We start from the raw sequence: 26,070 nt of genomic DNA on the forward strand, positions 1-26,070 counted from the left end.
TGCCTAGTGAATTTATGATCTGGAATGTGCTGCCCAAACAGGTGATGGAAGCAGATTCAATAGTAACTTCCAAACAGAATTTGAATAGCTAGTTGAAAAGGGAAAAAAATGCAGGGCAATGGAGAAACAGCAAGAAGGATAGCTGGATAATTCTATCAAAAAGCTAATGTGGCATGATGGACTGAATGGCCTCCTTGTGTGCTGTTAATCCCCTGATAGCTCAACTGGTGAAAGATGGGTTTTATAGAAGGGTCAAAACCAGATTGCCAATCTGGGCTGATAGGAATCAGCTGGACAGGTGTAAAAATTGCCCTTGGCTTCAGAATTTTGGAAAGAGGAATTAAATAAAGAGATAAGGTTCCTGCTCTCAATGACCATCCAGTGGCTCTTGCTGGAACAAGCGCAAGTTTGGACATCCAGTGTAGCTTCGGTATTCCCTGCAGCCTCCTGATATTCAATGCCAAAGCTCCTACCTCTCAAACCCTCAACCACGTAGGAGGAGCATGGGAACATCACCACCTCTAAGATCCCGAGACCTACACCACCCAAATTGGTCTCTACATTTAAGGACATATACTTGCATTGGAGATGCGGCAAAGTTTCACAAGGTTGGCCCCTGTGATGAAAGGGTTGCCCTATGATGAGAGGCTCAGTAAATTTGGTCTATATTCTCTATAGAGTTTAGAAGAATGAGAGGTAATCTCATTGAAACCTACAAGATTCTGGAGGGGCTTAATAGGGTAGGCACCGAGAGGCTGCTTCCCCTGACTGGAGAATCTAGGCCACAGAGGCACAGCCTCAGGAAAAAAGCTAATCATTTAGGGCTTAGGTGAGAAAAAAAATCTTCACTCATAGGTTTGTGAATCTTTGGAATTCTCTTTGGAATTGTGGATGTTCCATTATTCAATATATTTAAGGATTTAAGGAAATCAAAGGCTATGAGAGCAAAAGGGAAAGTGGAGTTAAAGGCCAAGATCAGCCATGATCGTAGTGCAAGGTGGAGCAGGCTCAATGGGTCTTGTGGTCTACTCCTGCTCCTATTTCTTATTTTATGTTCACCCTGGCTTGGAACTACATCACCGTTCCTTCATTGTCGCTGGATCAAAGTCCTGGAATTCTCTTCCTATCAGCACTATGGATGCATCTACAGCACATGGACTGCAGAGGTTCAAGACGGAAGTCCACCATCGCCTTCACACAACTACAGATGGGCAATAAATGGTCACACCTAGGAAATTAATTTTTAAAAAGCACAAAAAGAATGTTCACTTGCTAAGGTACTGAAAGATGCCCTGTATTTGTGATACTCCTTTCGGGAAGCAATGCTTTCAGGAATCTGGAAGAACAAGTACAAAGAATTGAAAATAAAAGGGCTGCACATAATCTCAGCACAACTCCCAGCCAGAATGGAAATGACAGGGTTATTTATGCCAATGTCTCACACCTACAGGTTACTCTAAGTGACTGAGATTGATTTAATGCATCATATCAATTGTTTGCATTATGTAATTATTCTCCGCTCATTGCATTTTGGTGGAGAAACATACCTGCTGAATTTGTGAAACTGGTTCCCGTCGTTTTGGTCCAGAGTTCAGATAATCTGCCTGCTGTAGTCCATCAATAAGTTAGGACCTCAAGTCCTGCCCCTTCTCCAATTCGTTGGGTGACACAGCAGTGTCTCTTAGCACTTTGCTAAGAAAAATCATTTTATGGCGTTATGACCAAGTGAGAAGGGGTGAACTGGTTCCCCCGCTATTCAACCTCCTCAGCTGGTCACAACAAAGGTTTAAGTTTCTTTTTCACAGGGATATACCTTTTCCAATTCAGAATGTAGTTAACGATTTTAGTTGCGGGCAATAAGGAGCCAATCAAACAAGATTTTCTTCGAGTCAAAGAGCGAGCAAACATATAAACCACTAAGTCTGAGAAAAATTATAAAAATGCGACTTCAAGCATTCTGCTCTCATGCAGTCATTCGGGCTCTCACACACACAGGTATCAGGGGATAAGGGGAGTTAGAGTCCAATAAAAGAAAAGGGTAAAAGAATACACAGTTAAGCATCCTTTGATTGACCTTGAGGCATAGATTTTAAACACTACAGCCGATTTTATTCTTTTACCTTTTTTAATTGAATTCTAACTCCTTTCTGAGACTTGCGTGTGTCTGAGCCCGAATCACTGCATGAGGGCAGAATGCTTGAAGTTGCATCATTATTATTTTTCTTTGGTTTATTGGTTAATAAATTTGCTCTTTGGCTCAAGAAAGCCTTGTTTGATTGGTTTCTTGGATGCGGTCAGATGTAGGAGATGTTGCAATTATCACAAGATCTCGGTTTGCTGAAACGTTTATGGTAGAGTCGGCTTCTCAAACCAGGTGACATCCTTATTCCAAAAGAGATAGAGAGCAGCCTTGAGTCTGTTTCTTCTGAAGGCTTTCTTGTCTCTGTCTGTGTCACTTACAATTTCTAGTGGCTGGGTAGCCTTGCCTTGGAATTACACAATGGGTGAAGTATTTCAAGAGGTTTTGGGTGTGTCTGTCTGTAGCAGCCATTGTTTCAATTTCTAGTATTTTGCATTTTTGATGTCTCTTCCTTAGACAGTTACAAGTTTCAATGAATGTTTGATTTATAGGAAATGTCTCTCTCTTCACAATCCCGAGGGTGTTTTGTTTGTTTCGCACCTTCACCTTGGAATATGGCCCTGCATTTTTCAGCAGTTTGCTCTGTCTCAGCTCAAATTGCAAAATTTTCAATCAGTTGAAAAATCATTTTTGAAAATAAACGGACACAGCCTCATGTCAATGGACCATAAATTAAACAATGCAAACCTACCCCCAATGAGTTGGCCTCGATTGCAGTCTGAATGCCGGTACAACCATATGCTATTTCCTCAGTAATTAGACAGGAATCAAAGATGCCTAGCCCCATTCCACCTATTGTTTAAACAAAAAGTAGAAAGAGCAAAAATTAATGAGGCAATTTTAAACAACAGAGAAGAGGCATAGTGCCATTACGACACAGAACGAGGCCACTTGGCCCATTAAGTCCATTCCGTATCTCTGCAGACCAATCCATTCAGTCCCATTTCCCTGCTCTATCATAGTAGCCCTGCAACTTTATTTCCCTCTGGTGTCCTTCCAATTTTGAAATCATTTATTGTTGTATCCACCACCCTCTTGGGCAGTGAGCTCCAGGTCATTATTACTCACTGCATAAAAAAACTCTTCCTCAGCTAATGGGAAGAGTTTTTCTTTGTCTACCTTATCTAAACTAGTCAATCTTGTACACCTCTATCAAATCTCCCCTTAATCTTCTTTGCTCCAAGGAGAACAACCCCAGCTTCTCCAACCTAACCTTGTAACCTTCAGCCATGTAACCATTCTGGTAAAAGAGAACTGGATCAATACTTGAAAAGGAAAAGTCTGTAGGGCTACATGTGGGACTAACTGGATAGCTCTTGCAAAGAGCCGGAACAAACACTCCTCTATTAAACACCTCAAGATTCCAGGCCTGGGAAAAGATTCCAGGTCCAACACCCAGGAGAAGAAGTGGGAGTTATATCACATGATCTCCCTCAAGCTGCTAGAACCTGTAATATTATCGTGTGGAACTGAACCCAGGCAGTCTACCATTTTATCATCCAACAGGCAGCAGCAGAAAAAACTCTTTCCAGGTGAAATGCCTGGCCCTCATTTTTTAAATTCATTTATGGGATGTGGGCATCGCTGGCTGGGCCAGCACTTATTGCTCATCCCTAGTTGTCCTTGAGAAGGTGTTGATGAGCTGGTGGTGATGGTCTAGTCTGTGAACTACTGTAACATTGGAGCTCCTGGATCTATGCGTATAAGACTCTTTCATCTCTACATGCCTCCTTCCATCGGGGAAGTCAGCACTTCTGGGAAGACGGATCACCCTGCAACAGTTTCAGCCTGCTAACATCTGAAGGAATACACCACAGGACTTTTGATTCTGGACTCACGTGAAACCATAATTCTTATTTTTATCGTGGTCTTGCCCTGTACCCCTTTTTTTCCCCTTATCCCTCTTTTATTGTATGAGTGCGAAAAGAGGCAGACGTTGTAAAACCCCTTTCTGGCGTTGTGTGCGTGTAAAATAAACCAACCCGCTGATTTTACATCACATCGAGTTTGATGTGGGGTTATTAATAAGAGGATTGGATTACTCTAAAACTGAAGGATTGGGGAAAACATGTCACCGCTTATAAAGGGGGAAATCAGAAATGAAAAACACCTGTTTGTGGGCAGGGAGCGAGCAGAGAAATCAGGGCTGTTTAAATTAATCCTCCTCCTGTCCGTAACAGAAATTGGGAGCTCAAGTCCTGGATGAATCTAATTTGAACTTGACCAGAGTTCAAATTAGAGATAAGAAGCAATTGGAAGTCAAAAGAGGGAAGATTTGGTGGCTAGAATTAATCTTAAAATAAGTAACTTTTACCACAGCAAATTCCTTGACCTAGCTTTAAGAAAATGACAACATTTGATGCTCGAATGTTTATTCAGCAAGAGAATGTAAACGGGGAAAGTTTGGAGACCCTGAGCACAGAACAAATTAAAGCTGGAGCTAGGGAGATACAGTTCAAATTACCCAGCGAAATCAAAAGAAAGGAATTAAACCTGGTGTTGGTAGAACGCCTGGATCTAACGTTAACAATACAGCTGTCAGATGAAGAGCTCAATCATGACTCCAAATCCCCTCCCATAGCCAAATTCAAGCTGCAAAAGCTTAAATTGAAGCTGGAATTCAAGGAGAGGGAAAGAGAGGGAAGCTCAAGAAAGGGAAAGAGAGAGAGGGAAGAGCAAGGGAACAAGAAAGGGAAAGAGAGAGAGGGAAGAGCAGGGGAACAAGAAAGGGAATGGGAATTCCAGCTCTGAAAATTGGAAATGGAGTTAGGAACTCAAAGGGAGAGAAGGGAGCAGACAACTAGCCGCTACCAGGGAAAATCTCTCTTTACCCGGCAGCGTCCCTTATCCCCTTAACACAGAACCACTCTCCAAGGCCCTCAAGTACGTGAGATTCCTTCCCAAATTTGAAGAGAGTGATGTGGAGTCATTTTATACCACCTTCAAGAAAATAGCAGGACAGCTGAAATGGCCCTGAGAGACCTGGACATTTTTAATTCAAGAGCAGCTGTCAGGGAGAGTTCAAGAGGGCGACTCCATGCTGCCTTCTGAGGTGTCCCTGAAATATGAGCAGACTAAGGCTGCCCATCCTAAGTGCCTAGTCCCAGAGGAAAACAGCCAACATTTCCAGAATGCTTGTAAGAAGCCAACTCAAACCTATATCGAGTTTGGACAGCTGAAACAAATCGCATTCGATCGATGGATAAGGTCCCTAAAACTCCCACGCATCTATGAGCAGTTGCACGAGCTAGTGCTGTTGGAGGGTTCAAAAATTGCTTACCCTCCAACCTGTAAATACACCTAAAGGAGGAGAGAATCTTCACAGCCAGGGGTGCGGCCATCACAGCAGGCAGCTACGACCTCACCCACAGGCCTGTAAACTCAGGCAAACCCTTTCCAAACTACACCCATGAGCATTGGAAAAAGAAGCAGTGACTTAGTTGGAAAAGAAAAGAAAACACTAAAGGGGGTGCAAGAAGACTGAGAGGAGAATTCCTGGAGGCCAGTGTGCTCTCACTGCAACAAAATAGGCCATTCCAGACCTGAATGCTGGAGATTGCGAGGCAAGCCAGTTGGCCTGGTAGGGCTTCACAGGGGTAGCCTCCGAAGGACTGGGTAGTCTGTAGCCTCTCGCTACAGAAACTTACCCATTGGAGGGCATGGCACTATATGTATCTGAGCCCATCAAACTCCCATAGAGTTTCTGCAGTTTTGTCCTTTCAGGAACAGTGTGCCCCTACTCAGCCCAAAATGTGAACAAGTGCATGATACTGCTCCAGAACACAGAAGCCACCCGGCCCTTAATGTTAATGGGAAACCTAAACCTACCCACTGAGTATTCCCTGAAGGCCAAAGCCCTGATCAGTGGAGTGGGAGGAGGATCTGTGTTTGCACCCCTCCATAGGGTCCACCTAGAACGTGACCTTGTTTCAGGCTCTTTCACAGCAGTGTTATGGACCAGAGGGGGATTAATTTAAACAGCTTTTGTTTCTCCTCTCACTAAACAGAAACGTAATTTTGATTTCCCCCTTTATCAGTGGTACTGTATTTTCCCCAACCCTTCAGTTTTGGAGTTATCCAATTCTCTATTAATAACTCCACAGCAAACTTGAGATAAGGTAAACTAAGAGGGGTAGTTTATTTTACACACACAAAAAATGCAGGAAGGAGTTTTGCAACCTACCCCTTTGTGCATTCATACAATAAAAGAGGGATAAAGGGAAGAAAGGGGTTCAGGGAAGAGATTATAATAAAAATAAAAATTATGGTTTCACATGGGTCCAGAGTCCAGTAAGTCAATGTCCAATGAAGGTTCTTCCAGGTGACTTTGTCTGGCAGGATTCCTGGTCTTGGTCCTAGGAACTCGGTTGCAGGTTGAGTCCGTTGAAGATGCAGCAAAGCATTCTTGTATCCTGGGTATTAGCTCACTCTGTAGGTGAAATACAAGGTTCTTTCTGGAAATCAGACTTGGAGAGAGATGGAGGTCAAATGCAGGCCGGTCTTGTCTTCAGAGGTTAAACCGCAATTGAAGACAAAATTCAAGAGCTGTATGATTAAACAAATTCAAACAACTTAAGTCTCAGTCATGTGAACGGGTGGTTTTGGGTCGAACTAATCAGCTAATGAGGTACCTGGTTGAACCCCATTGTTTTTATGGAGCAGATAATGATGGGGCTATTAGCACAACATTGGAGATTAGGAGTCACGAGTAGCTCCACCTTTGTCCAAAGGTGGCTGGTATAGACTTATTATCTATGAATCCTTTGTGTTGGCTTTGCTGGAATGTTTATATAATACATGTCACATTCCAGGAGGATGACGAGGTGGCCTTTGTCCATTGGAATAGTTTAGACTCTTCCAGAACTATGAGCAGGTGATCAGCTGCAGCCATCTTTATCAGCCCAGCAATTGTACATTTTGAAAAACAGAAAAAATACCATAATTTTATGAAGTAGCCAGGCTGATGTAGAGCAATGTATATTTTCCCTTCCTGGCTTCTGGCCAGGACAGTAGGAATTGTCCCTAAGCTACCAGTAACAAGAATCTATTTCCTCCTTGGGAACAATTTGGCTGACAGCCAGGTGCTCACCAGCGAAAGAAAAGGGGTCAGGATCAAGCAGCCAATATCTGCAGAAGGACAGAAAGCTGGAGAAGGCCCAGAAGTCCATAAGGGTGGGACAGCATCTATAGACCTTGAGAAAGAGCTGCTCAAGGGTAACAAAGCAAAAGTCAGGCCAGTAAAATTAAAGGGGGTCCAGAGAAGGCCCCTAGAATCTAAAATAGATAACTTAAATATCCCCAAATTAAATAGGGATTAGAGAAGTCCTAAGCAGGGAAGGAAATATTGGGGGTGGGGTGGGGGTGGGGCAGTGACGTTGTGGTATTGTTACTGGACTAATAATCCAGAAAGCCAGTAAAATGCTCTAATGATGACCATGAAACCATCATCAATTGTTGTAAAAACACATCTGGTTCACTAATGTCCTTTAGGAAAGGAAATCTGCTGTCCTTACTTGGTTTGGCCTACATGTGGCTCTAGACTCACAGCAACATGACTGACTCTTACATGCCCTCTGAAATGGCTGAGCAAACCCCACTCAATTCTCAAGGGCAATTATGAATGGGCAATAAATGCTGGCCTAGCCAGCGATGCCCCATCCCATGAATGAATAAAAACAAAGTAGCTGAAGAGCTTGAAAGAAGGTAGGTTATTAAGGAGGAAGGGAAAAGGACTTGCCTGAAGTATGGCTGACAGAAACCTTCTTTCCAGCATTAAATAGGAACAGAGGTGGGGGGGGGGGGTTCCCAAACCAATAAGCAGTCAAAAAGCCACCAGGAAGGGTAGCTGGAGCTGCACCTCCACTTGAGGGCAGTGGTGTTCAACAGGATGTGGAACATGCTGTCCGTAACAACAGATTTATAGACTGAGCCAGTTATTCACCCTGAATCTGCTTACTGATACCCAGCTTGGGTTATAGTCATGCTGAAATATTGGAACAGTCTATCAAGTTTATTCCGCCATTCAATTAGATCATGTTTGACCTGTATCTTATTGCACTGGCTCCATAACCTTTAACACTCTTACTTAACAATAATCTATCAATCACAGTTTTTACATTTACAATTGTCCCACACCCCCCAACAGCTTTTTGGGTGAGGAAGTTCCAGATTTCCATTACCCTTTGCTTCCTATCACACTGAATGGCTTAGCTCTAATTTAAGATTTTGTCCCCTTGTTCTAGACCACCCCACACCAGAGGAAATACTTTCTATCTGATCTATCAAACCCTTTACTCATCAAACACCTCAATCAGGTTATCCTTAACCTTCTATACTTAAGAGGATTGAAGCTTAGTCAGTGCGACTATCCTCATAATTTAACCCAATTAATGGAGCCAAACAATCTCCTTATGATGATAAATTTCCTCATGTGACAGATGTATAGTACTTACAGCACAGACTGCTCGGCCCAATATACCATGCAGCGTTGATGTTCCACACAAGCCTCCTCCCACCTCTCTTCATCTAAACTTATCAGTATCCTTCTATTCCTTTCTCCAAAACACATTCAGCTTCTTGATAAATTCATCCATGCTACAGGAAGTCCTCATTTTAAGTTGCCCCGCTTTAAGGAGCTTTGCTTTAAAGTAATTATTGTTTTAGGTCCGTTTTCGTCGATTTAAGTCGTGCTTTCCACTTCAGAGTTGTTTCGTGTTGGTGCCTTCCTCGTGCCATCACCGCCTCTCTTCATTGTTGTCCGTCTTCACTGGCACATCATCACCGCCTCTCTTCATTGTTGTCCGTCTTCACTGGCACACCATCGCCGCCTCTCTTCATTGTTGTCCATCTTCACTGGCACACCATCACCGCCTCTCTTCATTGTTGTCCGTCTTCACTGGCACATCATCACCGCCTCTCTTCATTGTTGTCTGTCTTCACTGGCACATCATCACCGCCTGTCTTCATTGTTGTCTGTCTTCACTGGCACATCATCACCGCCTGTCTTCATTGCTGCCTGTCTTCAATGGCACATCATCACCGCCTGTTGTCACCGGCTCCTTTCTGATCGATGCCATTGTTGAGAACGCTGTTCGTACTGTTTTCGAGCAACATCGATTTTTTTCCTCTAACTACCAGAGGCATCTAAAGCCAGGGTTGCTTTGTCAAACAAAAAGTTGGATATAAATTTGATTTAAATTTAGGGGTTTCAGGAGTGTCTGCTGTGGGTGAGACTTTTAGATTAATTTAAAACATGAGTCAGAAACGCCCAGTAAAGTGCTGCTGGTGTGCCTGATGCTGCAAGGAAAGCACAAAAAGCCATCAGCCGAGCAGTGAAATTGGGTGTTTTAAAGCATCTTGAGGCTGGCAAGTGTTATCTAATCTGAATTTACACAGGATTTCTTTTATATTTAGTTAATTACTTTATTTTGCAAGTTATTTCAGCTAGAAATGCACAGGCTGCACACGTATGGTACAGTACTTCAACTTGTACATTGTTTTTCTCTGTGCGAGAAATGTCCGAAGGAACCTAACTCCAGCTTTAACATTGATTCCTCTGGGAACCCATAATTCACATAAAGTTGTTTTCCTTAAAGTCGCAATTTCCAGGAATGCAACTGCAACTTAGAACAAGGACTTAGTGCATTTGTCTCAACAAACTCCTGCGGTAGAAAGTTTCACCATTCTTTGGGAAAGGAGTTAATTCCCTATTGGATTTATTAGTGACTATACTATATTTACAACTCCTAATTCTGGAACCTCCAACAAGTGGAAACATCTCTACACCTACTCCATCAAACACTTTTATAATTTTAAAGCCCTCTATAAGGCCACCCCTACAGCCTTCTCCTTTTTGGGGAAAAGAATTATGGTCTGCTCAACCTTTCCTGATAACTCTTCAGTTCTGCTATCATCCTTGCAAATCTTTTTGCACCATCTCAAGTGCCTCTACATTCTTTTTATAATATGGAGACATTTTTAGGTGACTCTTGACTATTAACTATTTATTCCTCTCCTCCCCTCCGGTTTATAAAGAGACTCACTCATCTCCCACTTTAAAGGGAACAATATGTTAAAGGTTTGAGTGTAGAGAAACTACGCTACTGTTGTGCGTTCCCAATAGTTTCCACTTTTTACAATTTCACATCCCTCTTCCATTCTCTGCTTACCGCAACTCACAGGAATGTGTGTGTTCATCAGGCCCAGCTCCCAAGCTCGCTTGATAAGTGGAACAGGATACTGAAAAGAAAGAAAAGTATCATTGACACAGTGGATGTCACTTGCAGAACCGCACCCACCACCCCCCCATCCCCCCCCACGCCCCAACCACCAAGATCACAACAACTCACTTCTCCTTTACATAAAAAATGTAGTATCCCCTTACAATTACCAATGCTTTCTAAAGCCTTGTTGTGGAATCATTCTGCCATTTGCATTAGCCATTGACTTCCATTGATATTTCCCAGTGAGATAATCTAACACCTTCATGAGCTTCAATGTACATCAACTGGAGTTCTCCGTTCTTTATCTTGAGTCAAATCTTTACACCGTTCAGTAATGATCTCACTTTGTAAAACCACACTGGGCTCATCAATCTTTCGAAAAGGCTTGGGGCTTGTTTCCCCAGAAAGAAGGCTGAACGATGACCTGATAGAGGACTTTAAAGTTAAGAAAGGATTTGATAAGGTAGATGTAGAGATGATGTTTCCATTTGTGGAGGCACCCAGAACTAGGGGCCTAAATATAAATTAATCACTGATAAATCTAATCGGGAATTCAGGAGAAACTTATTTACCCTGACAATGGTGAGGACATGGAACTCACTACCACAGGGAGTGGTTGAGGTGAATAGTAAACTGATTTAACGGTAAGGTAGATAAACACAGGGGCAAAGGAATAGAAGGATATGCTGATAGGGTGAGATGAAGAGGAGTGGGAGAAGGCTTCTGTATGGCATAACACCAGCATGCACCAGTTGTATTGAATGGTCTGTTACTACACTGTGAATTCTATGGAATCATTTTAAAGAGCAGGTGACTTGCCCAAAGTTCATCCCTTTTACTATCCTTTCTTTTGTGTTAACATGAAGGGAGAGGGGGTGCAAACAGGGATGGGCAGGGGAGGGAATGCAAATAGGGCAGATGTGGGGTAAGGGGGCACCAGGAATGGAGTGATTGAGGAGTGGAAGCAGGATTGAGAGTGAGGAGATGCTGTATTCTGCACAAGTGAGTGATGCAGGTGATGAACTAACATCAGAACAGATCACTGACCTCTCCACTCTTGTCATACTCAGCAGCTGCAGGAATCACCTCCTCCCGAGAAAATTTCCGTGCTGTGGCCTGGAACTCTTTCTGCTCATCTGTGAGTTCTGTAAAATTTGAGGAAAGAAGTGATGGGTCATCTCACTTTTCATAAACAATACAAAGAAAAGTTTCCTTCACCCTTAACAAAGTGCATTCAAATAGCATAATAAAACATCCCAAAGGGTTTCACAGGAGTGCAAAGCATCAAAAACTGACAGCAAGCCGCATGACCATAAAACCGAAGACATAGGAACAGAAGTAGGCAACTCGGCCCATCGAGTCTGCTCCACCATTCAACGAGATCATGGCAGATCTGATAATCCTCAACTTCACTTTCCTGTATTTTCCCCATAATCCTTGGGGAAATTCCTTACTGATTAAAAATCTGTCTGTCTCAGCCTTGAATATACTTAACCAGCCCTCTATGGTAAAGAATTCCACAGATTAACAACACTCAGAGAAGAAATTCCACCTTTTCTCGGTCTTACATGGGGAACACCTCACTCAGATAATGCCATCTGGTCCTCGACTCTCCCACAAGGGGAAATAATCTTTCAGCATCTACCCTGTCAAGGCCCCTAAGAATCTTATATATTTCAGTAAGGTCGCCTCTCATTCTTCTACACTCCAATGAGTACAGGCCCAACCTACTCAACGTCTCCTCATAAAAAAATCCCTCCATACCCGGGATCAACCTAGTGAACCTTCTCTGGACTGCCTCCAATGCCAATATATCTTTCCTTAGATAAGGGGACAAAAACCGTTGACTGTATTCTAGGTGTGGTCTAACTAGTGCCTTGTATAGATTTAATAAGACTTGCCTGTTTTTATGCTCCATTCCCTTTGAAATGAAGACCAATATTCCATTTGCCTTCCCTATTACCCGCTGAGCTTGTATGTTAGATTTTTGGGATTCATGCACAAGGACCCCAAATCCCTCTGTGCTGCAGCTTTCTGCAGTACTTCTTCATTTAAATAATATTCAGCTCCTCTATTCTTCCTGTGCATAACCTCATATTTTCCCATATTATATTCCATCTAACAAGTTTTTGCCCGCTCACTTAACCTGTCTATATCCCTCTGCAGACTCTGTATCATCCTCATCACTTGTCTTCCCAACTATTTTTGTGTCATCTCCAAACCTGGCGATAGTACATTCATTTCCCTCATCCAATTATTTACTATATATTGTAAATAATTGTGGGCCCAGCAGTGATCCCTGTGTCCTTCGACAGCACCTTCCAAACCCATAGATATAAAATAAAAAACTGCGGATGCTGGAAATCCAAAACAAAAACAGAATTACCTGGAAAAACTCAGCAGGTCTGGCAGCATCGGCGGAGAAGAAAAGAGTTGACGTTTCGAGTCCTCATGAACCTTCAACAGAACTAGGTGAATCCAAGGAGAGGGGTGAAATATAAGCTGGTTTAAGGTTGTGGGGGGGTGGGGTGTGGTTGTAGGGACAAGCAAGCAGTGATAGGAGCAGATCATCAAAAGATGTCACAGACAAAAGAGCACAGAGGTGTTGAAGTTGGTGATATTATCTAAACGAATGTGCTAATTAAGAATGGATGGTAGGGCACTCAAGGTATAGCTGTAGTGGGGGTGGGGGGGCATAAAAGATTTAAAAATAATGGAAATAGGTGGGAAAAGAAAAATCTATATAAATTATTGGAAAAAACAAAAGGAAGGGGGAAGAAATGGAAAGGGGGTGGGGATGGAGGAGGGAGTTCAAGACCTAAAGTTGTTGAATTCAATATTCAATCCAGAAGGCTGTAAAGTGCCTAGTCGGAAGATGAGGTGCTGTTCCTCCAGTTTGCGTTGGGCTTCACTGGAACAATGCAGCAAGCCAAGGACAGACATGTGGGCAAGAGAGCAGGGTGGAGCGTTAAAATGGCAAGCGACAGGGAGGTTTGGGTCATTCTTGCGGACAGACTGCAGGTGTTCTGCAAAGCGGTCGCCCAGTTTACGTTTGGTCTCTCCCGCATTGGGAGCAATGAAAACAGTAGACTAAGTTGGGGGAAATGCAAGTGAAATGTTTGGGCCCTTGGACAGTGAGGAGAGAGGAAGTGAAGGGGCAGGTGTTACATCTTTTGCGTGGGCATGGGGAGGTGCCATAGGTGGGGGTTGAGGAGTAGGGGGTGATGGAGGACTGGACCAGGGTGTCTCGAAGGGAACGATCCCTACGGAATGCCGACGGGGGGGGTGAAGGGAAGATGTGTTTGGTGGTGGCATCATGCTGGAGTTGGCGGAAATGGCGGAGGATGATCCTTTGAATACGGAGGCTGGTGGGGTGATAAGTGAGGACAAGGGCGACCGCTTTGCAGAACACCTGCGGTCTGTCCGCAAGAATGACCCAAACCTCCCTGTCACTTGCCATTTTAACACTCCACCCTGCTCTCTTGCCCACATGTCTGTCCTTGGCTTGCTGCATTGTTCCAGTGAAGCCCAACACAAACTGGAGGAACAGCACCTCATCTTCCGACTAGGCACTTTGCAGCCTTCTGGATTGAATATTGAATTCAACAACTTTAGGTCTTGAACTCCCTCCTCCATCTCCACCCCCTTTCTGTTTCTTCCCCCTTCCTTTCGTTTTTTCCAATAAATTATATAGATTTTTCTTTTCCCACCTATTTCCATTATTTTTAAATCTTTTATGCCCCCCCCACCCCCACTAGAGCCATACCTTGAGTGCCCTACCATCCATTCTTAATTAGCACATTCGTTTAGATAATATCACCAACTTCAACACCTCTGTGTTCTTTTGTCTGTAACATCTTTTGATGATCTGCTCCTACCACTGCTTGTTTGTCCCTACAACCACACCACCCCGCTCCACTTCTCTCCCCAGCGCCCCCCACCCCCCGCCACCTTAAACCAGCTTATATTTCACCCCTCTCCTTGGATTCACCTAGTTCTGTTGAAGGTTCATGAGGACTCGAAACGTCAATTCTTTCCTTCCAAACCCATGATTATTATCATCTAGAAGAACAAGGGCAGCAGATACTTCCCCTTCAAGTCACTCACCATTCTGACTTGGAAATATATTGCTGTTCCTTCACTGTCGTTGGGTCAAAATCTTGGAACTCCCTTTCTAACAGTATGGTGCGTGTACCTACTCCACATGGACTGCAGCAGTTCGAGAAGGCAGCTCACCATCACCTTCTCAAAGGCAACTAGGGATGGGCAATAAATGCTGGCCCAGCCAGCAAAGTCCACATCCCGTGAATGAATTAAAAAAAGCTCCACTAGTTACAGGTTGCCATCCTGAAAATACCCCCCCAGTATCCCAACTCTCTGTCTTCTATTAATTAGCTAATCCTCTATGCATGCTAGTATACTAGCTCCAACACCATGGGCTCTTAGCTTATTAAGTAGCCTTATGTGTGGTATATTATCGAATGCCTTTTGGAAATCCAAATATATTACATCTACTGGTTCCCCTTTATCTATCCTGCTTGTTACCTCCTCAAAGAATTCTATTAGATTTGTCGGGTATGATTTTCCCCTTCTTGAAGCCATGCTGACTCTGCTTGATTAGATTATGCATTTCTAAATGCTCCGCTATTACATCCTTTATAATAGAATCTAACATTTTCCCAATGACAGATGTTAAGCTAACTGGCCTATAGTTACCTGTATTTTGTCTGCCTCCTTTTTGAATAAGGGTGCTGCATTGGCAGTTTTCCAATCCTCTGGGACTTCTCCAGAATCTAAGGATTCTTGGAAGATTACCACCAGTGCATCCACTATCTCTGCAGCTGCTTTCTTTAATATCCTAGGATGCAACCCATCAGGTCCAGGTGACTTAACTGCCTTTAGCCCCATTAGTTTCCCTAGTACTTTTTCTCTAGTGATAGTTATTGTATTCATTTCCCCCCTACTTTCGCCCCTTGATTATTTAATAGTTTTGGTATGCTATTAGTGTCTTCTGCCATTTCCTGGTTCCCCATTAATTCCCCAGTCTCATTCTCCAAGGGGCCTATATTGACTGTGGCCTCCCTCTTCTTTTTTATATATTTAAAGAAGCTCTTACTATCCATTTTTATATTACTTGCTGGTTTACCCTCAAAGTTTGTTTTCTCCCTCATTATTTTTTTGGTCATCTCCTGTTGGTTTTTAAACTTTCTCAATCCTCTGGTTTACCACTAATCTTTGCCACATTGTATGTTTTTTCTTTCACTTTGATACTATCCTTAACTTCCTTGGTTAACCATGGTTGGTTTATCCCCTCCCTACAATCCTTTTTCCTCACTGGGATATGTCTTTGTTGTGAGTCATGAACTATTTTCTTAATCGTCTCTCATTGTTCATCAACTGTCTTTTCTGTTAAAATCTTTTCCCACTTCACTCCAGCCAAGTCTGCCCTCATTCCTTTGTGATTAATTATTTAAGTTTAGCATAGTTTCTCACTTTCAAACTGAATGTTAAATTCCACCATGTTATGGTCACTATTTCCTGATTATTCTGAGATCATTTATTAATCCTGCCTCATTACACATTACCAGATCCAAAATGGCCTGATCCCTGGTTGGATCCATAATATATTGTTCAAGGAAATTATCTTAAATACTCAATGAATTCTTGCTCGTAGCTACCTCTGTCAATCTAATTTTCCCAATCTACATGAAGATTAAAGTCACCCATGATTAATGCACTGCCTTTTTTACATGTCCTCATTATCTCCTGGTTTATTCTCTGTCCTACAGTATAGTTAGGGGGCTATAGACTAATCCTGCCAGTGTCTTCTTCCCCTTGTTATTTACCTCCACCCATATGGATTCTATATCTTCTGATCCTAGATCATTTCTTGCTGACATACTTATTCCATCTCTTACTAACAAAGCTACCCCACCACCTTTTCCTTCTATAAACAAAAACAGAAATACCTGGAAAAACTCAGCAGGTCTGGCAGCATCGGCGGAGAAGAGCAAAGTTGACGTTTCGAGTCCTCATGACCCTTCAACAGAACTAAGTAGAAATAGGAAAGGGGTGAAATATAAGCTGGTTTAAGGGGGGGTGGGAGAGGGGGGTTGTTGGGACAAGCAGCCAGTGATAGGAGGAGATAACCAAAAGATGTCACAGACAAAAGAACAAAGAGGTGTTGAAGGTGGTGATATTATCTAAAAGAATGTGCTAATTAAGAGTGGACAGCAGGACAAGCAAGGTAGCTCTAGTGGGGGTGGGGTGAAATAAACCATGGGTGGAATACATTTAAAAATAATGGAAATAGGTGGGAAAAGAAAAATCTATATAAATTATTGGAAAAAACAAAAGGGAGGGGGAAGAAACGGAAAGGGGGTGGGGATGGAGGAGGGAGTTCACGATCTGAAGCTGTTGAACTCAATATTCAGTCCGGAAGGCTAAAAAATGCCTAGTCGGAAGCTGAGGCGCTGTTCCTCCAGTTTGCATTGAGCTTCACTGTAACAATGCAGCAAACCAAGGACAGACATGTGGGCAAGAGAGCAGGGTGGAGTGTTAAAATGGCAAGCAACAGGGAGGTCTGGGTAATGCTTGCGGACAGACCGAAGGTGTTCTGCAAAGCGGTCACCCAGTCTGCGTTTGGTCTCTCCAATGTAGAGGAAACCGCATTGGGAGCAACGAATGCAGTAGACTAAGTTGGGGGAAATGCAAGTGAAATGCTGCTTCACTTGAAAGGAGTGTTTGGGCCCTTGGACGTGAGGAGAGAGGAAGTCAAGGGGCAGGTGTTGCATATTTTGAGTTTGCATGGGGATGGGTTTGCATGCTACCTTGCTTGTCCTGCTCTCCACTCTTAATTAGCACATTCTTTTAGATAATATCACCACCTTCAACATCTCTTTGTTCTTTTGTCTGTGACATCTTTTGGTTATCTCCTCCTATCACTGCTTGCTTGTCCCAACAACCACCACCCCACCCCCTTAAACCAGCTTATATTTCACCCCTTTCCTATTTCTACTTAGTTCTGTTGAAGGGTCATGAGGACTCGAAACGTCAACTTTGCTCTTCTCCGCCGATGCTGCCAGACCTGCTGAGTTTTTCCAGGTATTTCTGTTTTTGTTTTGGATTTCCAGCATCCGCAGTTTTTTGTTTTTAACCCTTTCCTTCCTGCCTGTCCTTTTGAAAAGTCACAAACCCCTTAATATTTAGTTCCCAGCTTTGATCTCCTTGTAACCATATCTCCGTAATGGCTATAAGGTCAGACCCATTAACCTCTATTTGTGCCATGAATTCGTTTATTTGTTCCGAATACCACGTACATTTAAGTAAGAAGCCATCAATTTTGCCTGTTTACCATTTTTTTCCGCTTTGACCCTATTTGCTGCTTTTTTTAAAAAATGTTTGTACACCCTGTCCCTTCCTGTCACACTCTGGGTATCATTACCTAAATAGCTGCCCTGTGTTGCTGCCTTATCCTGTTGCTTTGTAAGCCTACGTATCCCCTCTCCAGAACCACCACCCCCCCCCCCCCCATTTAGTTTAAAGCCCTCTCTGCAGCCCTAGTTATTCGATTTGCCAAGACACAGGTCGCAGCATGGTTCAAGTGAAGCCCGTCCCAGCAGAACAGCTCCCTTCTACCACAGTACTGGTGCCAGTGCCCCATGAACTGAAACCCATCCCTCCCACACCAATCTTTGAGCCACGCGTTTAACTCCTTGACTTTATTTACCCTATTGCCCATGGCTCAGGTAATAATCCCGAGATTATTAGCTTGGAGGTTCTGCTTTTTAATTTAGCTCCTAACTGTTCAAATTCTTTCAGCAGAACCTCCTTTCTAGTCCCATCAACATCGTTGGTACCAAGGTGGATGATGACATCTGGATCCCTCCCCTCCCACCCCACCCCTAGTTCCTCTCCAGCCCTGAGGAGATGTCCTTAGCTATACAATAGAACAGACCAAGAGTTTGTCTTTCAGGAGAACCTTAAAGGAGGAATTGGGAGAGCTGTCCCACAGACAAGTCAAGCAGCAGCCCAACATAGTCATATTCACGGAATCATACCATACAATGTCGCAGACACCACCATCGCTGGGTAATTCCAGTCCCACCGATAGAATGAAGCATTTTCAGCCACCTTCAACAAGAACTGCCCAGTGGATGGTCCAACTCAACCTACTCCAGAGGACCCCAGCATTCACTCCACATGATATCAGGAAACGGCTGAAGTCACTGGATACTGCAAAGGCCTTGACAATATTCCGATAATAGTACTGAAGACTTGGGCTCCAGAACTAGCCGCAGTCCTAGCCAAGCTGTTCCAGTACAGTTACAACACTGGCATCTACCTTGCAATGTGGAAAATTGTCCAGGTATGTCCTGTCCACAAAAAACAGGATAAATCCAACCCGGCTAATTACTGCCCCATCAGTCCAATCTCGATCATCAGCAAAATGATGGAAGGGGTCATCAACAGTGCTATCAAGCAGCACTTACACAGCGATAACTTGCTCACTGATGAGCATTTTGTGTTCTGACAGGGCCACTCAGCTCCTGGCCTTATTACAGCCTTGGTCCAAACATGGACAAAAGAGCTGAACTCCTGAGGTGAAATTATACAGTAAATGGCAGAACCCTTAAGTGCATTGATAGGCAGATGGATTTGGGTGTACAGGTCCACAGGTCACTGAAAGTGGCAACGCAGGTGGATAAAGTAGTCAGGAAGGCATATAGCATGCTTGCCTTCATTGGCAGGGGTATTGAGTGTAAAAGCTGGGAAGTCATGCTGCAGCTGTATAGAACCTTGGTTAGGCCACACTTGGAATATTGCATGCAATTCTGGTCGCCACATTACCAGAAGGATATAGAAGCATTGGAGAGGGTGCAGAGGAGGTTTACCAGGATGCTGCCAGGTCTGGAGGTTATTAGCTATGAGGAGAGGTTGGAGAAACTCGGATTGTTCTCACTAGAGCGACGGAGATTGAGAGGCGACTTGATAGAAGTTTACAAAACTATGAGTGGCATGGACAGAGTAGATAGTCAGAAGCTTTTTCCCAGAGTGGAAGTGTCAATTACTAGGGGACATAGATTTAAGGTGAGAGGAGAAAACTATAGAGGAGATGTGCGGGGCAAGTTTTTTACGCAGAGGGTAGTGAGTGTCTGGAATTCGCTGCCAGAGGAGGTGGTGGAAGCAGGTACAATAGTGGTGTTTAAGAGGCAGCTTGACAAATACATGAATAGGATGGGAATAGAGGGATACGGACCCCGGAAGTGCAAAATGTTTTAGTTGACAGGCAATATGATCGGCGCAGGCTTGGAGGGCCGAAGGGCCTGTTCCTGTGCTGTACTTTTCTTTGTTCTTTGAAATGAGAGTCACTGCCCTTGACATCAAGGCTGCATTTGAGCAAAGTGGCATCAAGGAGCTCCAGCAAAACTGAAGTCAATGGTAATCAGGGGATCAGGGTGGTGGCGTAGTGGTATTGTCACTAGACTGGTAATCTAGAAACCCAGCATAATGCTCGGGGGAGTTGGGTTCAAATTCCACTACAGCAGATGGTCAAATTTGAATTCAATAAAAATCTGGAATTAAAAGTCTAATGATGACCATGAAACCATTCTCGATTGTCATAAAAAAAAACCCACCTGGTTCACTAATATCCTTTAGGGAAGGAAATCTGCTGTCCTTAACTGGTCTGGCCTACATGTGACTCCAGATCCACAGAAATGTAGTTGACTCTTAAAAATGCCCTCTAAGCAAAGGTAATTAGGGCAATAAATGCTGGCCTAGCCAGTGACGCTTACATTCCATGAATGAATAAAAAAAATCTCCACTGGTTGGTATCACACCTAGCAGAAAGGAAGATGGTTGTGGGTTTCATTGGCCTTCTTACCCACCACACCTTGATACTTGTTCAGATTTGAGCAGTAAACATTCTTGTTTCTGCTGTGATGTTGGGCGATTTTGACATGTAATCCATCTTACCATGTTTCTGATTGAGAAATTTGCATATTTCTTTATTATTCTTGAACCTTTGTGCATACGAGATTCAAACCTGACGATTTGGATGCATGTCTCTTGGATTGCCGATTTGATCTATCCCAAAGTTTTTCCACACTGTCATCATTGGAGCCAGAGAGCAAAATGGGAAGAAAGTTCAGCGGATGTAAAGCACTTTGGGCATCCTGAGATCAAGAATGGCACTATATAATGTACATTCTTGTTCAAAAGCCCAGAATCTCTGTGGTCCTCCAATTTTGGCCTCTTCTGCATCTTCAATTTTAGTGGTTCACTTGGCAACAGTACCTTCAATTGCCAGACTCTAAAATTTGGACATTTCTCTCGAAACCTTACCACCCCTCTATCCTTTTCTCCTTTTTAGAAAATATTCTTTCACAGGATGTGGACATCGCTGGCTATACCAACATTTATTATTCATCCCTAGTTGTCCTTGAGAAGGTGGTGGTGAGCTGTCTTCTTGAACTACTTTAGTCCATGTGGTGTAGGTACACCTACAGAGCTGTTAGGGAGGGAGATCCAGGATTTTGATCCAGCGACGGTGAAGGAACTGTGATATAGTTCCAAGACAGGATGGTATTTGGCTTGGAGGGAAACTTGCAGATGCTGGTGTTCCCATGCATCTGCTTCCCTTGTCCTTCTGGGTAGTAGAGGTTGCAGGTTTGGATGGTGCTGTTGAAGAAGCCTTGGTGAGTTCCTGCAGCACATCTTGTAGATGGTACACACTGCTGCTACTGTGTGTCGGCGGTGGAGGGAGTGAATGTTGAAGGTGGTGAATGGGGTACCAATCAAACAGGCTGCTTTGTTCTGGATGGTGTCGAGCTTCTTGAATGTTGTTGGAGCTGCACTCATCCAGGCATTTGGAGAGTACTCCACACTCCTGACTTGTGCCTCTTGGATGGTGGACAAGCTTTGAGGAGTCAGGAGGTGAGTTAATCACGCAGGGTTCCAGACTCTCACCTGCTCTTGTAGCCACAGTATTTATATGGCTAGATCAATTCAGTTTCTGGCCAATGGTAACTCCCAAGATGTTGATAGTGGGGGGGAATTCAGTGATGGCAATGCCATTGAATGTCAAGGGGAGATGTTTGGATTCTCTCTTGTTGGAGATGGTCATTGCCTAGTCTTGTGAGGTGCGAATGTTACTTGTTACTTATCAGTCCAAGCCTGAATGTTGTCCAGGTCTCGCTGCAAATGGGCACAGACCGCTTCAGTGTCTGAATCGCTGTGAATAGTGCTGCACATTGCAGAATCAGCAAACATCCCAACTTCTTCCCTCATGACGGAAGTAAGGTAATTATGAAGATGGTTGGGCTGAGAACACTATCCTGAGGAGTTCCTACAGTGATGTCTCAGGGCTGAGATGATTGTGGTCCAACAATCATAACTTGTGCAGCTTCTTCCAGGCCGTTAACACTATCAAAAACAAACAGTCCCTCCTCCCCCCGCCCCACCACAAAGAAGGCTGCAGTACTTTTTCCAAAGGTAACACAGCCAATAGAGATTGTTCGAAGGAGCGCTACTGGAACCCTCTCATTTGGGAGTCAACAGTATCAGACAAAACCATCCAAATAACCCATCAGCTTGACAGATCATACTTGGGTATGCTGCCACCGCTTGCTGAGATCCAAAAGGCTATCCAAAGGATTAAGAATAATGAGGCATGTGGGTCCAGACAACAGTCCCGCAGAGATCTATAAAGCTGGTGGTTATGAAGCCTTGATCAAACTCTTGGAAAATTTTATAAAAGTCTGGGAAGAGGTACTACCTCCTGACTTCTGCAATGCCTTTATTGTTTCACTCTTCGAGAAGGGTGATAAATCAATTTGTGGGAACTATTGAGCATATCCCTTCTGTCCACTGGGGGGAAGATTCTCACACAAATCCTCCTGAACTGTCGTATACCTGTCAGTGAAGAAATACCTCCAGAGACACAGTATGGTTTCCAGCCATCCAAGGGAACCACATATGATCTTTGTCCTTCGACACATCCGAGAAAAGTGTCTAGAACGCAAAGAGCTCTACATGGCCTTTATTGATTTGTCAAAGGCCTTTGACTCCATCAACCATGAAACCCTTTGGAAAGTTCTTCAGAGATTTGGACGTCCAGCAAAGTTTGTTACGATCCTGCAACTCGTGTGATGGTATGACAGCAACTGTCCTTTGCAATGGATTGAAGATTTAGCCCTTTCATATCCGGATGGGAGTCAAGCAAGGCAGTGTGATTGCGCCAACTCTCTTCATCATCTAACTCAGCCTGGTCATGAAACCCATTCATGATCAACTTCCACAAGAGGCCATGATTGAACCATAGAAAAATTATGGTGCAGAAGGAGGCCATTCAGCCATTGTGACTACACCGGCTAAAAAAACTAGAAAAAAAATCACTCGTCGCTCATTTTTAATCCCACTTTCCAGCACCTGGTCTGTAGCCTTGCAGGTTACAGCAATTCAAGTGCAGATCCAGGTGCCTTTTAAATGGGTTGAGCATTTCAGCCTCAACCACCAACTTAGGCAGTGAATTCCAGATGTGCACTAACCTCTGGGTGAAAAAGTATTTCCTCATGTCCCCTCTAATCCTTCTACCAATCACCTTAAATCTATGTCTCCTGGTAATTGACCCCTCAGCTAGGGGAAACAGGTCGTTCCTGCCTACACTATCTAGGCCCCTCAATTTTGTACGCCTCAATTAGGTCAACCTTCAGCTGCCTCTGTTCTAAGGAAAACAACCCTGGCCTATCCAATCTTTCCTCATTGCTGCAATGTTCATGCCCGAGCAACATTCTTGTAAATCTCCTCTATTCTCTCTCCAGAGCAATTATGTCCTTCCTGTACTGTGGTAACCAGAACTGTACACAAAATTCCAGCTGTGACCTAACCAGTGTTTTATACAGTTCCAGCACTACATCCCTGTTTTTATATTTAATACTTCATCCAATAAAGGAAAGCATTCCATATGCTTTCTTTACCACCTTATCCACCTGTCCAGCCACCTTCAGGGATCTATGTACATGCACTCCGAGGTCTCTCACTTCTTCCACCTTTCTCAATATCCTCCTGTTTATTGAGTATCCCCTTGCTTTGTTTGCCCTCCCCAAATGCATTACCTCAAACTTTTCCAGATTGAATTCCATTTGCCATTTTTTCGTTCACTCAACCAAACCATTGATATCATTTTGGAGACAATAGTTATCCTCTTCACTATCAATTACACAGACAGTTTTTGTGTCTTCTGCAAATTTCCAATCATGCCTCCCACATTTAAGTTCACATTATTAATATATACAACAAACAGCAAGGGCCCCAAAACTGAGCTCTGTGGAATGCCACTGGAAACTGCTTTCCAAAAACATCCATCAACCATTACCCTCTGTTTCCTGTCACTGAGCCAATTTTGAATCCAAGTTGCCACCTTTCCCTGTATCCCATGAGGTCTCACTTTTTGACCAGTTTGCAATGTGGGATCTTGTCAAATGCCTTACTAAAATCCATGCAGACAACATCCACTGCATCACCCTCATCAATCCTCCTTGTTACTTCCTCAAAACATTCTACTAAATTAGTAAGGCACTATTTTCCCCTAACAAAACCTTGCTAACTATCCCTTATCAACCTGTGCCTTTCTAAGTGACTAGTTTATTTTGCCTCTCAGAGTTGATTCCAATAATTTGCCCACCTAAGTCAGACTCACTGGCCTATAATTAGCTTGCCTATCCTTCGCACCCTTTCTAAATATTGGTACAATGTTCGCAGGCCTCCAATCCTTGGTACCTCACCTATATCTAGTGAGGATTGGAAAATTATCCTCTAGGCATTCATTATTTCCTCCCTGGCTTCCTTTAACAGCCTGGGATATAATCCAATTGGCCCTGGTGATTTATCCGCCTTCAAGTCATGTCAGTCCCTCCAGTACTTCCTCTCTCACTATACTTAATGTATTTAATATTTCAAACTCCTCTTTAACTAGAATGTCTGCATCATCCCTTTCCTTCATGAAGACAGAGACAAAGCTTTGACTTGATGAGAAGCTTTTCAACCTCAACAATTTGAGAGCCAAGGCGAAAGTGACCCTCCAGTATATCCACAATTTACAATATGCCGATGACTGTGTTGTTGTGGTCTACACTGCAAGCGACATTAAGCCTCCCTAAACCTCATCAACTCCATATACAAAAAGGTTGATCTCTTGCTCAACATTGGAAAGACCAAAATCCTCCACCAGCCCTCTCAGGCAAGCACCCACATTTCCAGCTATTGTTACTGATGGGAAGACTTTAGAAGTCGGCAGCTATCTTTCTCAGAAAGTCACCATCAAAGTGGGAACTATCGAGGCATATCCCTTCTGTCCACTCTGGGTAAGATTCTCACATGGATCCTCCTGAACCACCTTCTACCAGCCTTCCAAAAATTGCGTAACCACATCTTTGACAACAGTGATCTCAAAGGTTTTAATCTACAACACTGTTGCTGTCACCACTCTCCTACATGGCAGTGAGACTTGGATCACCTACCAAAGGCACATCTGGGCAATGGAGGATTTCCATTAGAAGTGTTTCTACAGGATATTCAAATTCATGTGGAAAGACAGACAAACAAAGTCCAGTATCCTCACTGAAGCCAATTCCTCCAGCATCGCAACTGTGATCATGTGAAGTCAGCTCTGCTGCCCTGAACATTGCACCCGCAAGCCGCAAATAATCAGCTTCTGAAGCAGCTCCTCTTTTCACAATTTAAGGACGGCACCCAATCTCAAGGAGGATAGTGAAAATGTTTTAAGGACACTCTGACTTTGAAAGGAGACAAATTGACACAAACCATGTAATGACGCCTCACCCAACAAATCGCAACATAGTCAGAAACCGAGCACACAAACTCCGCTGCAGAGGAGCGACAAGAGCAGGAGAGAGAGAGAGCAGAACACTAGCTCGAGAGAACCCCCTTCCTCGGGAGTTCTCTCTCCTAAAGACCTGTTGCTCCAGGATTGGCCAAGTGAGTCACCTGAGAACACACAAATCACAAAGCCTGGCAAACGTCATCCTCGTTTCGAGGGACTGACGACAAGGAATAGAAATCTGGAACTCTCCCCACGAGAAAGCTGGCAGGCTCTGGCCAATTGAAAATTTCAAAACTGAAGGATCAATTTTTATTAGGTAAGGCTATTAGGGGATAAGAAGCCAAGGTGGTTAAATTGATTAGATATGGTTCAGCCACGACCTAACTGAATGGCTGAATAGGCTCAAGCAGCTGAATGGCCTACCCCTATTCCTGTGTAAACTAAAATAAGATCCGGTTGCCTCATAACGAAAGAATTGAAACATCAAGGTTGCTGACAAACGAATGACACTTTTTTACATGGCAAATTTGATTCTCAAATATATTAAGGTTACATTGCAATTCACAGATTGATTCTTGCAAATAAAAACAGAAAGTGCTTCCGAAGAAGTCATATTAGACTTGAAGCGTTAACTGTTTCCCTCTCTACAGATGCTGCTGGACCTACTAAGTTTTCCAGCACTTTGTCTTTATTTCAGATCTCCAGCATGCACAGTGTTTTGCTTTTATTTTGATTGTTGCAAACCTATATTTAAAACAGAATCATTAGTCATATTGTTAGAAGTTTGAAAAGTAATTTAGAAGGTACGTAGGAAGAAAGGTAAAACAAAAACAGAATTACCTGGAAAAACTCAGCAGGTCTGG

The 26,070-nt window shown here is 43.4% G+C and overlaps 1 protein-coding gene across 1 annotated transcript in view; it reads right to left on the bottom strand.

Annotated features, from left to right (window-relative positions):
• acadm (acyl-CoA dehydrogenase medium chain) overlaps positions 1-26,070 on the bottom strand; it is an 81,785-nt gene that overhangs the window by 23,551 nt on the left and 32,164 nt on the right. The window contains exons 3-5 of the mRNA XM_041208143.1: positions 11,410-11,507; positions 10,309-10,378; positions 2,832-2,932 (exon numbers count right to left, since the gene is read on the bottom strand). Coding sequence (XP_041064077.1) covers positions 2,832-2,932; positions 10,309-10,378; positions 11,410-11,507 — 269 coding nt within the window. The remainder of the gene's footprint in view (positions 1-2,831; positions 2,933-10,308; positions 10,379-11,409; positions 11,508-26,070) is intronic.

The sequence above is a fragment of the Carcharodon carcharias genome, chromosome 16 (genome assembly GCF_017639515.1).
Source record: "Carcharodon carcharias isolate sCarCar2 chromosome 16, sCarCar2.pri, whole genome shotgun sequence".
In the NCBI taxonomy this organism is placed as follows: domain Eukaryota; kingdom Metazoa; phylum Chordata; class Chondrichthyes; order Lamniformes; family Lamnidae; genus Carcharodon; species Carcharodon carcharias.